This window comes from Carassius auratus, chromosome 39 (assembly GCF_003368295.1).
Source record: "Carassius auratus strain Wakin chromosome 39, ASM336829v1, whole genome shotgun sequence".
Taxonomy (NCBI): Eukaryota; Metazoa; Chordata; class Actinopteri; order Cypriniformes; family Cyprinidae; genus Carassius; species Carassius auratus.
The window spans coordinates 7,785,919-7,800,056 of record NC_039281.1 but is presented as its reverse complement, the minus strand read 5'-3'; the positions used below and the strand labels follow the sequence as shown (position 1 = coordinate 7,800,056).

Below are 14,138 nucleotides of genomic sequence, written 5' to 3'. Positions count from 1 at the left end.
TTATGGATACATAAAAGTGCAAAAATAAACTTACAATGTTTTGGAAAAGTTGTCATAATGCATTCATCATCTTCTCAAGGTGAAACAGGAAATAAGCTGCTCTGGTCATGTGACAATTTTCACTAATCATGTGACATTAAACAAATTTAATTGAAACCCTTTGTTTTCTCAATATTTACAAGAAGTTTTATTTTACAATAAGGTTTTTAGAGCTAAAATCTTTTTATACTGTCACTATCGTGACCTGTGGTTAAACTTCTACAGGTGTGCAGTTGCAATGCAAACCTTAGCTGTGACTCCAGAGGTGTTTTCCGTCACATTTCTGCGCTGAATCTCAGTGACGGTGAGCTGTAAGATGACACCTGACCGCAAACATCCAGTTCAGAGCGGCTCTCTCAATCTCCTGCGCCCTTTCCACTCCTCTCCCACTCTCCCGTGTCAGCAGGTATGTGAATATTTAACTGTAAATGAGTACAATGTTCAGTTTTATACCGAGGCTATAACCTCGGTTACGCTGAGAAGCTGTGTTCGCGTCGCAGGTAGACGCCGTGACGTCACTCCGCGGCTCGTCAGATCTTGATTTCAATAAAAAATAGCTTTTATTTCCCTCGGAATTATAACAACAGCACAAATGGTTTTGACATGTAACGTCCATTAGAGTCAGATAAGCTTATGTACAAATGCGTGTTCGCACCTAGGCTATATTATAATAATGAACAGGTGTTGACGGAAGTGCATAGGCTAGAGCTCTCGCGCTGTTACAAACAGGTTTACACGGAGAACTCATGGTAGAGTAAGATGCACACTCTGTGTTTTTCTCTCAAGTAGCTCTGAATATGTTATAAAAGACTGTGTGTTGATGGAGGACCTGGCTGTTTTGGACCTGTTGGAGTGTCCTCTGTGTCTGGAGCCCTTGGAGGAGTCTGCCAAGGTCTTACCGTGCCAGCACACCTTCTGTATGCCATGCCTCCAGCAGCACGAGGCATCACACCCTCATCAGATGTGCTGTCCAGAGTGCAGATCTGCTGTTCCAGGATCAGTGCACGAGCTCCCGACCAACCCTTTACTGCTGAGACTCCTCCAGAGCCTCCAGGAGCGGGGTCCACTGTTCACACCGAGGGACAGATCCGTCAGATATATCAGCTCTGCAGTCCAGGAGGAGCTTTACAACAGCTACATTCAAGATCTGCCCAAAGCGGTGCAGTACACGCAGGGGGTAAGTGCTTTTGTTGCGTTAGAGCGTGAAATGAATAATGATTTGTAATGCACATGCTTAGAAGCAGTCTTCTGTTTGTGTTTTGTGACATGCACTTTGATTAGGCTTGTGTGCTCTTCTTTAAGAATTAAAAGCTTTAATCTTTCCGGGGACGTGATGTGAATACCATTTAGTATTATTCGGATATAGAATATGACTGTTTTCCAAACTTTCTCCGGTGTGTATCGTATTACACCGTGTGTTGTCGTGCCACATCGAACGTGATGTTTGTTTTTTGACAGAAGTTTAATCCTGTGCATATTTAAATAGATTAGTGTTTTTGTCTTGTCTGGGAGGTCAGTTTTCTTAAGAGCCGTATTATGTCTGTTGAAACCCACTGGGCCTTGGTTTGGTTTAAGTAGGTCGGTGGACTTGTATTTCAGTTGGGAAAAATGCCATTGCATTTGCAGCCACAAAGAGTAACGCTGTTTAAAAAAGGGGATGGTTTTGTGCTCCGGGGAAACTTTTCTTCTTTTCCCAATGCATCTCTCAATGCTCTTATATATAGTATGCATGCATTTGAAAATCTGGAGAGATAATATACTGTTAATAATCTTAATGTTATTTGCAAAGGTCAGTAGTCCTTTAATTCTACATTTTTTCATTTATTTATTTATATATATATATATATATATATATATATATATATATATATATAATAAATATATTTTTGCATTAATGTTTCACTTTTCTAATATCTATTTAGCTATTCAAGTTAACATTTTTATTATTAAAAAGAGCTTAAATTAAAAACAATGCAGCAGGTATACCATAATGCATTCTTCAACTGTACTTTCAGATCTGTTTTAAGTTTTAACTTATTTTATGATATGTTTTGCACAGAATTCAATTTACTTTTATTTATAGTCATATATCAAATATATATATATATATATATATATATATATATATATATATATATATATATATATATATAACTATTGTTAAACTGAATGACATTATAGTGGGTGTCTGCTGTAAATCAAGAAAAACTATCTTTGCCTCAGAAAACAAATTAATTATACAGAATGCATTCTAATTTTTTAGTGGGAAAATTAAAGCTGTTTGTGGTTTTAGATTTTTTTGTAAAAACCCCTTTGTTTCCTTTGCCAAAAATCGGTATATCAATAAAATTCTTAATTTTTATAATAATTCAAGTGATATCTTTTTGTGTGTGTGTGCATTGCAGTAAGTAGAATTGGATGTATTTAATTTTCATGAAAGTAATGTCACAATGTAAAAATATAATGGTCCTATAATGGCTTCATTCTTTTTTATTTGAGTTATGATCCGGATAAGTTCTTGACAGTGTATTTTTTGATTTGTTTCAGGTGCAAGCTCAAGCGTTATATGATTTCCAGGGTAATGCACCTGGAGAGCTGACGATGAAGTCCGGGGACATGGTTTATCTGCGCTGGAGAGTTGATGATAACTGGTATTATGGTGAAGGTAAAGAGAGCAGCGGTCTGGTTCCGGTCAATGTGCTGCGGGTCATTAGTGAGCAGCCACAGGCCCTGGCCCTCTGCAGAGCACTTTATGACTTCAATGCTAACAATCTGGATCCGGACAACAGCAAGGAATGCTTAACCTTCTTCAAGGTTCGTCTCTGTGCTTGAATGATTTGATTTCTTCTTCTCTGATCAATGTACCGCCATAATTCAACCACCAAAAGAGTCTGGCCACTTAAGCGATCACAAATGTGTTTGCATTAACAAAACATCAAAGCAAGTGCTAAATAATGCTAGACTGCACTTTTTGTGATGACCTTTGCAACTATTTTAACAGCCACAAAATATGGCCACAGAATAAAAAATAAATAAAAAACGTAATGTAAGAGTTAATGTAAAGTTTTTCTCACAATTCAAAGTTTTTATCTCGCAATTCAAACTTTGTTTCTCATAATTCAGAAAAAGAAGTCAGAATTGTGAGATTTTAAATTTAAATTCAGAATTCTACATTTTTTTCGGAATTCTGAGTTTTCTGTTAGTTTTTAAATTTCTGTTAGTTTTAAATTAGTTAGAAAAATTCTGAAGTGTGAGATTTAAAAAGTTACCATTATTATTTTAATTCCAAAACAGAAACATAATTTCTAATATATATATATATATATATATATCTCCTCATGAGACCCAGGAAAAAAAGGTTTTGTGCATTTTTATTTATTTAAATTTTTTCCTCCTGTCATTACATTTCTTGGAAGCTGGGAAGCACATAAAGTTCTTCTTTAGGCTCTGTGATGGAGCAGTATTGTTAGTCACACCGCAGGACTTGAATTATATAACAGTTCTGACTCAGGCATAGAATCCATTAAAGGACATGTTCCTGGAGTCTTTTTCTTTTTTCCTGAGATCAGATGGTCCAGAAGCGTCTGGAGCTGTGTTAAGAGTGTAATGGGCCTGAGGCTTAGACTGATTCCAGCCGAGGAAACATCTTCAGGGACGTCCTGCACCCACAGCTGCCTAACACATGCCCTTCTCTCCCCCCCGCAGGGAGACAGCATTACTCTCATCAAACAAGTGAATGAAAACTGGGTTGAGGGGAAACTTGGAGATAAAGTTGGGATTTTTCCTTTGCAGCTCACAGAGGTAAGACTACAGGCTTTTATTATCCATTTCAAAACACAGTGAATCTCCAGATCTTAATTAACACAAATAATCATAAAATAATAAGACGAGAAATAAAATTTAGCATTAAGTAAAAAATCTATTTTTCAATTTTCACAGCATTGCAAAAATATTGGACTATGTTTTTTATTTAAATGTTAAAATTTAAAAAACAAAACAATCATAATGCATACTTTAAACTGTACCTTCGAATCTGTTTAGCAATTTAATGTAATATAATAGCTTGCACAAAGTATACAATATTACTGTATTTACATTCATGTTATTTTAGTATCACTGAGATACTATTTCGTTTTTTCATAAATACTGAATATTAGATTTTGTTTTTTAAATATTTTTGTTAATTTTAGTTAAAATTATTTTTTATTAGCATTTGTTGTTATAGTTTTTTATTATTATTTGAGTTTTAGATATTTTAGTACATCAAATACAGTGAGTTTCATAGCTAGCTGAAATACATTGTTAAATAAGTTGTTTTATATTTTATTGCACTTATTGCAAGTAACAAAAATGTTTTTTAATGGTTTTCGTTAACTAAAATAACCCTGATTTACTTACTTTGTTGTGATGCTTACATTACATTGAAAATGCCTAAAATATATTTATTATTGATGTGCATATAGTTGTACATAACATTTTGAGTTTACAAATAAATTGTAACAAATCCATTAATAAAATAAATAAGGATTGTAACAATGTAAGGATTAAATGTAAACGTCAACTCCTGAACTTTAGTTTCAGCTTTGGCTGAAGTTAACTTAATATTGCATTTTTGCTTATTGCATATTTTCATATTTTCCTTAACCAAAAGTTCAGCTCAAACAGTAATTGGTGGACCCCTGCAGTGCCCCCACAGATTGATTTAATGAGAAAATGATAACATCATTTACATCATAAGGATATTTTCTTAATTGTCTTGAAAATAATGTCACAACTAAAAATTTAATTTAAATGATCTTAAAAAATAGGCTTTTTGTGCAAAATATCGTTCTTTTGATTTCGGTAATAAACAAAACCCAGACTTTTCTTTAGTTGTTTATATTTAGCATTATGCCTAAATGCAAAATGAATCAAAAATGATATCAAAGTGTGAGGTGAAATCTTTGTCATTGCTTTTCAAGTCCCCTGATCTTTTCTCTGTTTAATGTCACAGTTAAATTCAGAACAGTAGGCCCTTATCACTAAGTGCTGAAGGTGGCGGGAGCGAGGTAACGAGCTTTTAGTGAGCATGCTATCTGTGACTGACTCATGCTGCTGGTCGAGTGAACTTCATGTGCCTGCGGATAATTAGGCTCCAGATAGGAATGCTATATCTGAGGTTAGTCTGATAAAACAGCCAGCCTCGCTCTCAGCGCCGGTCGAGCATCTCAGTGATGAGCAGCCGAGCCTGAAGCACAATAATGCTTTCTTTTACTTCGGTGGCAGAGCAGCACATTAGGGAACAGAGAGAGAGAGCGTCACTCCTCCTGCCCACTCCTGCTCTAGTCCATCTTAACACCACACTCCTCAGATCAGGACTTTAAGAGCGAGCAGGTGGGATTAACAGCACTTTTCTTTCTGATAGATTCAGACGCAGCAGGTGGAGTGGCTTATGCAACCCAGCATGGCTTTATCGTGCATCTCTGCTTCTTTATAAATGGCTTTGTGTTTCCCCGTTGCAGCCGAATCCGGCGGCGTACGAGCTTCTGGAAAAACGCAGGAGGAGGGACTCGGTGGAATCGCACCCACGGAGCAGCGGCAGGGTCAACGCCGATGCTTGCGTCCCCAGGCGGATCGCTGGAGCGTCTCACAAGTCGTCCAGGCCTCCGAATGTGAGTCTCCTGAACAGCCTGAACTATCCTCCCCTCAGCCAGAGCCAGCAGCCGCCTCACATCAGCTCCAGCGCACAGCCGTCCTCCGGGAAGACGCCACAACTCATCACACTTAACAAGCCACGTCTGAGGAGCTCACGCAGAAACTTGCCTTCTAAGGTCAGCAGCCCCTGATTGTTTTCATTGCAGACATGCGATAAGCTAGCCATGCACTTGTTGTTGTTTTTTAACCATGCATGCATTTTTTTCATTCAGTGCAGTGGTTTAGAATCCGATTCGGATTCACAAGAGAGGCAATGAGTCAAGAGATAGACAGTGAACTAGTATTATAATTTCTTAATGTGTCTGTGATGCAGATGTGCACGCTTCAGTCGGTGACACACACTGAAATCACCTCATATGAGCTGTTCCTTCTTGCATTTTCCCTCAAAAACGGGGGTAAATATTTCTCTCCTCTGTCGGCATGAGATGTTTTCCTGTGTGAGAGGAAGCCAGTGTGTTTGAGAGCTAAAAATGCTCTATTCTCTGTTGCTGCTTTGCAAGCTCATGACTCATATAGGGTTACATAACACTCTCCTCTTATCTGGGTGAAAGGCTCTCTTTCTCTCTCTCCTCCTGTCATCAGCTGTGTCATTAATAGATGACGAGGAGAACATCACATCACGGAGAGACGAGTCACTCATATTAAAACCTGCCCAGGGGCCAGTGACCACTGGATTCTGTGCATTAGTTGTGTGTTTTTTCCTCACTCTGAAGTCACAGAAAACAAGCCCACTGTTTCTGACTCAGCAGCGTCTTTCTGATGGGAAAGAAAATATTTAAAGCAATAGTTCACCCAAAAATAAAAATTACGTAATTTTTTACTCATCGCCGGTGCAAACCCATCATGAGCGTCTTACGTCAGTGGAATAAAAAAAAGAAGATTTTGTAGAATTTGTTGGTTGCTACATACAATTAAACTGTATGGAGAATGTTTAGGTTTGTGATAAATATGATGCAAAAAACTGCCAGCAGGTGGCGACGATCTTATTGATTGATTCATTGAATCATTCTTCTTAAAAAAAAAAAAAAAAAAACTCAAAAGAGCTGATTCATTAAAAAAAAAAACTAGTATATAGTCTTTACAAATAAATCATTGATTTGTTCACAAACATATTAATTTGGGAAGGAAACACTCTAAGATGCACAAGTGTTCTGATCAGGCTTCGATTGAAACAAGAAAAAAAAAAAAAAGAAAAAAAAACATGAACTTAATTGACTGAGTAACATTTTAGACACATTATTGTCCATGCTTGTTGAATGGTTGTGTGAAATGAATATCACATTTGCGATTTGCTCAAGAGTTAATATATATATATATATATATATATATTCAAAGACGTTTTTCAAAAATTATTTTTACATTGATATTTATGCATCCGAAAGCTTAATAAACATAAATAAGCTTTACATTGATTTAAGGTTTGTTAGAATATGACAATATATAGCTGAGATATAACGATTTGAAAAAGTGCAATCTTAGGGTGCAAATAAAACAAAATATTGAGAAAATAATCTTTTAAAGTTGGGCAATTAAAGTTATTAGCAAATGCATATTACAGATCAAAAAATAAGTTTTTATGTGTTTATGGAATATATGGAATATATTTGATATATTCATGATCTTTACTTAATATCCTAATAATTTTTGGCATAAAATAAATTTTGGCTTTTTTTTTTTTGCTATTGCTAAAAATACATCTCTGCAATTTAAGACTGGTTTAGTGCTCCAGTAGGGATGCACGATAATATCAGCACAATATCGGTATCGGCCGATAAAAGCTTAAAATGACCATTATCGGTATCGGCCGATATGAATATTTCTGCCGATGAGCCAAACCGATATTCTCCAAGTGAAATAATTGACCTGTTTTTCAGATGTGAATGTCTGTCTACATTTGTAAAATAATAAATTTATGGTAGAATCAGTACAGAAGAGATACATGGATTTCTCTTCAGTAAAATTAAAGTTTAAATATATCAGTATATATTTGTATATATATCGATATCGGTATCGGCATCGGCCAAAATTATTTGAAAATATCGGCATATCGAATATCGGCCAAAATCCAATATCGTGCATCCCTATGCTCCAGGTTCACATATATAAAATATAACATAATGTAACAGATAAATAGAGCATTTATTTCATGATAAGAACAGGGTAAACATCAATACAAAAACAGGTGTATAAACAAATGAATAAACATTTAAAGAGAGATTAAGAACAGAAAAATGTATTTAATATCAGAAAATAAAATAAGACGACAAATGAAAAAAATAAAATATAAAATATACACACATAGTAAATGTTTATGTATGTATGTGAAATTTAACTAGCAGGAAACACAAATTAAGTTTTTATTTCCTACGCTCTAATAAACGTTAAGTTGTATACTGTACTCAATAGCTTGGTTAAACATTCAAGTTTGTTGGGTTGTTCTTAAAGTTAATTCAGTTATTTATATAAAAACCTAACCAAATTTCAAGTTTAATTATTTAATGTACTATCAGTTTCTGAGTGAGCATTATTTCAAAGTAAATGCTACACAAGGATTTCAGTGCAATATATGTGGGACTGAACTGACTCTTTTAAAGTACATGCTCTGTTCTGTTGTACTTATCTAGTAGTTTTAACATGCAATTTTACCGCCTCTCTCAGATGAATCACTTGTGCTGTATTTCTCATTTGTAATTGGCTTTAAAAAAACCGTGTTAATGTATAACTCTAGGTCTTCTGTGTCGTCTGTGGCAGTGCTGATGTAACGAAGCTGTAATCACCTGCTCTCTCTGAGATAATTATGGGACATTCTGTAGGTGTAAGTGATTAAGAGAGGCGAGGAAATTGTCAAAGTTACTGAATTCACAGATCGGTCTCTCGTTTCATCATGCTTTTGTAAGATACTAATATTAGACTGGAGGAAGACTCATGACTCAACTGCTCAGACACTCGAGTCCATTAATTGTTGGATATCAGTGCTTTGGAAAAGTCTGTCTGAGGCTGTTTTGTGTCTGAGGCTGCTCTGTAAATCATATCAGAGATGTTTCTTCTGCTGTTATACGAGAGAACTGCTTAAACCGACTCCTGAATTAGACTAAAATTGACATTTTTACAGCAGCCTTAATATGAGCACAAAAGCAGTGTTAAGTCTCTGGGGTATATTTGTAGCAACAGCCAAAAAAAAAAAAAAAAAAACATTGCATGGGTCAAAATTATAAATATTTTCTTTAATGCCAAAAATCATTATTAAGTAAAGATCATGTTCCATGAAGATATTTTGTACATTTCCTACGATAAATATATCAAAACTTAATATTTTATTAGTAATATGCATTGCTAAGAACTTCATTTGGACAACTTTAAACATGATTTTCTCAGTATTTAGATTTTTTTGCATCCTCAGATTCCAGATATTCATATAGTTGTATCTCAGACAAATATTGTCCGATCCTAACCATCAATACATCAATGGAAAGATGATTTATTCAGCTTTCAGATGTATAAATCTCATTATGACTGGATTTGTGGTCCAGGGTCACAAATGTCCATCCGTAAGCAATCAGCCAAGATTCAAAGCATTCAGTGAGCAAATGTTCCTGATAGTCCTTTGTTTTTACTTATCTTGTTTTTTTGTATTTGTTTAATGTTGTTTTTAGTCTTTTTTTTTGTCTGTTTGTTTTTATTTTTGCTTATTTTTTGTGTCGTCTTAGTCTCTTTTTATTTAGTTTTTACCTTTTTTGCCTTTTGTTTTTAGTCTTGTTTTTTGTTTAACTTTGTTTTTGTCTTGTTTTTAGTCTTTCTTGTTTTAGCTTGATTTGTTTGGCTTTGTTTTAGCCCTTTTTTAGTCTCTGTTTATTTTGATGTTGCTCATTTTGTGTGGTTTTTATTCGTGTGTTTTATCTAGTTTTTGGTCTATCTTTTTTTATTTCGTTTTTGCACACCTTGTTTTTCGTCCTGCTTTGTTTTTGCCTTTTGTCTAGTCTTGTTTTTTCATCTGGTCTCACTTTGTCTCTTTGTTTTGTTAATTAGTTTTCATAAAGTTATGGAAAACTTTACTGCTATTATTCAACATATGTTATCAGAATGTTTGGAGTTCAACAAATCTGTTCCACTGTTGTACTGAAGCGATTGCACTGCTGTCGGTGTCTGCACACAGATAAGTAAATTACCAGTAACTTTCCGACTCTTACAGAGAGACAGAACAATGAATGGTGAGAGTCCCCCAGCCATCACCATGGCACTGATTAACCCTCAAGCGTCCCCTTTGCCTTCAGAGAGCAAGATGTCCAGCACCCAGCAGCTCTCCATCAGTGTGTAAGTGTTTCTGAGATCAGATGCATCTTTGAGATTTTCTTGAAATAAAGCTCAACAAATTTAAATATGTGTATGTATACGTAAACATATATATATTTTTTTACATGCATTAAAGTATGGGCTTGCTTGAGTAAATAATGGCAGTATTAAATTTAAATCTGTTGATATGTTTAGGTGTGCGGCGCTTTATTCCTACACGCCTCATCACTCTGAGGAGCTGGAGCTGAGGAAGGGGGAAATGGTGGGGGTTTATGGGAAATTTAAAGAGGGCTGGCTGCGTGGACTGTCTCTCAGAACAGGCAAAGTAGGGATCCTGCCGGCTAACTATGTTACACCTGTGCTCAGGTGAGCAGAAGTACAGTTCACAGTACACATGAGCTACATACAGTTACAGCAACACCTCTACAAAACATGCTAACTCTACTTTGCTTCTGCACTTAATCTCCTTACTAGCGGTGTACGATACTGACAAACTTATATATATCTTGAAATTTATTGGGATATTATGCTAACAATAAGTGTTTTTTGAGCTGGTGTAATGTTATGGATAATTTGACACTAAAACTGCCAGTAGGTGGCAGCAAGTCTCTTTCGTAATGATTCATTCATTCAAATGATTTGTTCAAAACGGCTTACTCATTTAGAAACAAAGCAAGTGTTTATTATACTTTTTTATTTTATTTTTTTGAATGGGTCATTGACTTTTAAAACTCACAAATGTTTTGCTCTGGCTTTGTTTGGAACTATTTCCAATGCCGAAACAGGAAAAAAAAGACAATAATGTGTCTTAAATGTCTAAAACTTGATAATAACTAAGCCATAAAGGAATGTTTTTTACTTTCAAAAATTGAATTATAGGGTCATTTTAAATGCATTCTAATAGGCTTCATCATGCAGTCAATGCTTTTGTACTTTCAAGCTATGTTTTGTTTGTTTTTTGCAAAATGAGTGACACACTCATAGTTCCAGTTCACTTTCATTAAAACAACAATTACGATATTATCGCAGACGATAAATATCGCACACCCCTATTCTGTACATAATTTGATATCACTGTTAAAAATACTGACAGGCTTTTCAGGTGCATGGGTTCTTTAATGTAGTTAATATTTCTAATTAGAACCGTTTTGGATTTACAAGCACGATTTGAGTTTCTTGATAATCAAGTTTACAGTAATATACTGACTTTCTCACAGAACATCTGCAAGGTTTCTTGAACAAACCAAACCTGCCGTTCCTAATACGAGCACAGTATCAACAAAGCGGCACACCCCACACAAGCCGCAGGCTGTTGTCCTGGCCCTAGACAAAGTAAACGCAGACACTCCTTCAGCTACAATGGCTGTGATGTCATCATCTGGTCCTGGGAGAGCGCCGCAGCAGGGCGGAAAACAGGGATGGAGCACAATGAGACGCACCCACCACGCCACACACAGGGGTGAGAGCCAACGAGCCCCGACACGCTGGGACAAAATAAATCAACTTTAAGCTGTTGCACTTGCAACTGTTATACATTGAAAAAAAACTAGTCGAGCATGCTTTATTTATACATTTTGTCATTTTAAGCCAATACACAAAATGTTTTTTTTTTTTATGTATCTCTTCTGCTCACCAAGGCTGATGAAAAAATGCTGTAATATTGTGAAATATTTTTACTATTTAAAATGACTGTATTATATATGAATATATTTTAAAAATGTAATTTATTCCTGCGATGCAAAGCTGAATTACTCCAGTGTCCAGAGTCCTTCAGAAATTATTATATAGAATTATTATATAGAAAAAATTCTGATTGTTACTAATGTAAACTTTTTTTTTTGCTGCTTAATATTTTTATGAAAAGAATTTACTATTTTAAAGTTTAGGGGGGAAAACACTTTTATTCAGCAGGAGCACAATAGATTGATCAAATGTGAGGGGTAACACATTTATAATGTTTCTGTTAAGATAAAGTGTCATGGTTTCCACAAAAATATGAGGCAGCACAACTTTTTTAATATAATCAGAGGATTATGTGACACTGAAGACTGAAGTAATGATGCTGAAAATTCAGCTTTGATCACAGGAATAAATTACATTTTAAATACAGAAGAAATGTTAGTTTATAAACTTTGATTATTACTGTTTTTACAGTGTTTCTGATCAAATAAATGCAGCCTTGGTGAGCAAGAGAGACTTCTTTCAGTCTAAAAATGTGCACAATCGGTTTCAGATATATATGTATATTCTCTCTTCATGTATTTTTAGGTTCTAGTCGACACAGAAATTGGCTTCTGCATCAAATATATTGTTCATGCTGATACATTTCTGCTCTACCTTTTGGTTTAGGCTTGCCTCATCATGGAAACTACAATTCAAACTCTACCGTAAGCCTTCAGCCTCCACCTCAGGATTTGGGGCAGATCTATACTTTCGGTCGTTCACCTGTTCTTCCCAAAAAGAGAAACGGTTTGTTCTCAAACCCCATCAAGGTGCAGCACTGGGCGTATGAGACGACGGCTCCCTCTGCTGGAGGATATCAAGCGGTCAGCAGGGACCCTGTCCAGAAAGAGGCCACCGCAGCACCTCAATCCATTCTGGTCAAACCAGACGCTCATAAGCACAACACAGACAAGGTAAAACAACTCCTACAAGCGTTTTAGGATTAAAAGAGTTCTAGGATTTAATAAGTTCACTCTCAAATGCTCAGACGTATTCAAAGCGGCTTTTTTTGTTGTTGTTCTTTCAGCAGGTAAAGTCAGTGCGGTTCCTGACTCATGATGCTCCTCAGACATCCACCACATCTTCAGGACAAATCTATAATTCCCAACATGGTCCTTCGGCTCTGGACCACTGGAACCCTTCAGCTATCTTGGGTCGGGATGGAAGTGCATTAGTTCTTAAAGACCCCAAAACACCAGCACCCAGAAAGAGCGCAGCCCCGGATCATGCTTCTATGGAGTGCCTCTCGCTAAATATGAAGCCGGTGCTGATCAACAACCAGCCCGGGTCTAACAGGTGGGTTTTCTTGCATGTGTCTTTAAAAGAAAGCATTGCAGTATCTGATCTCATGGCTCCTGTGTTGCGAGCTAGCTAGAAACGAGTAGCAGATTTTTTTTTTTTTCCTTTTTAGCAGATATAGTATATTTACGAGATAACTGTTTAAACAGAAAAAACATTTCCTGTCAGAATCATTTATCACATCCTGGCGCTTTGCGCTCGGTGCATTCTGACCGGTGCATTCTTTTCTGATTTCTTCAGATATCGAGTAATGAGAGGTTACAACGCTAAAACGGATGCAGAGCTCACGCTGACGGAAGGAGAAACAGTCGTCGTTCAGAGGCCTCGAGCGGACGGAAGGCTTTTCGTGACACAAGAGATCAGTGGAAAAACTGGACTTTTTCACAGCAGCGTTCTGGAAATCCTTGACAAAGTCCTTTGAGTGCGTCCAGAGCTCTACCGTTTGAGCCTGTTGGCTCATTAATCTAATTTAAAAGCAATATCGTGTGTATACTTATCTGTGACAAATCACGTCATGTTTCATGCACAAAAGCTTGTAGGTTTTCACTTCATCGTTCTGACAGATAAACGTGCCTTTTTGTATGTTGAACACAGTTTGCACTTTTATAGATGCATGGGGGGAGAGGTCGGGAAGTTTGTTAATTCTGTAGGAAACTAATGATTATCTGTGACTGTTGGATAAAGGGAAGCCTAATGATGATGCACTTACTTGACGCACACAATCCTGTTGTTTCAGTACAGTAATGGTGGATTTGTTTTGTTGTATAAAACGTCATAGCATCTATATCCTGACGATGCAATTCTTTAACGTTCCTGTTCTCAGTCCCTTTTTTGGGGGGAATTTTGGGAAGATGGTTAAACAAATAATAATAAACAAAAAAGACCTGACCAGTTTTATACTGATGGGGTTTTTGCCTTTTATTGAACTGAATTTGGTAGGAACGTTTGTTATTGTTTACATTAAACAATCAATTTTTTTCTCCTTTTACACATAAAAAAAAAAGAGTTATATCCACATCAGTCGATTGCCATATACAGACTGAAGCAGAATAATAATAATTTCATGACAATGGGATAACATTGATGATATTAAA

General features: G+C 36.1%; 1 protein-coding gene across 3 annotated transcripts; it reads left to right on the top strand.

Annotated features, from left to right (window-relative positions):
• Positions 1-278: 278 nt before the first annotated feature.
• On the top strand, positions 279-13,932 carry LOC113057844 (E3 ubiquitin-protein ligase SH3RF2-like). Of its 3 annotated transcripts, XM_026225388.1 has the most exons (12): positions 279-445; positions 829-1,216; positions 2,587-2,853; positions 3,745-3,840; positions 5,541-5,849; positions 9,923-10,044; positions 10,219-10,389; positions 11,241-11,482; positions 12,373-12,410; positions 12,516-12,659; positions 12,773-13,041; positions 13,285-13,932. In XM_026225388.1, exons 2-12 carry the CDS (start codon positions 860-862, stop codon positions 13,463-13,465), a joined length of 2,196 nt encoding a protein of 731 aa, XP_026081173.1. In that variant the 5' UTR covers positions 279-445; positions 829-859; the 3' UTR covers positions 13,466-13,932. The 3 variants fall into 3 exon arrangements, with proteins under 3 accessions (XP_026081173.1, XP_026081171.1, XP_026081172.1); XM_026225386.1 differs by having other exon boundaries at positions 283-445; positions 12,373-12,659; XM_026225387.1 differs by lacking the exon at positions 279-445 and having other exon boundaries at positions 608-1,216; positions 12,373-12,659.
• Positions 13,933-14,138: the final 206 nt, after the last annotated feature.

Bases quoted from the DNA above. Each gene is read 5' to 3' on its own strand.
- LOC113057844 (XM_026225386.1), top strand. From the start codon at position 860: ATGGAGGACCTGGCTGTTTTGGACCTGTTGGAGTGTCCTCTGTGTCTG. The intron at 1,217-2,586 runs GTAAGTGCTTTT...GATTTGTTTCAG, and splicing joins CGGTGCAGTACACGCAGGGG to GTGCAAGCTCAAGCGTTATA. The intron at 13,042-13,284 runs GTGGGTTTTCTT...TGATTTCTTCAG, and splicing joins AACCAGCCCGGGTCTAACAG to ATATCGAGTAATGAGAGGTT.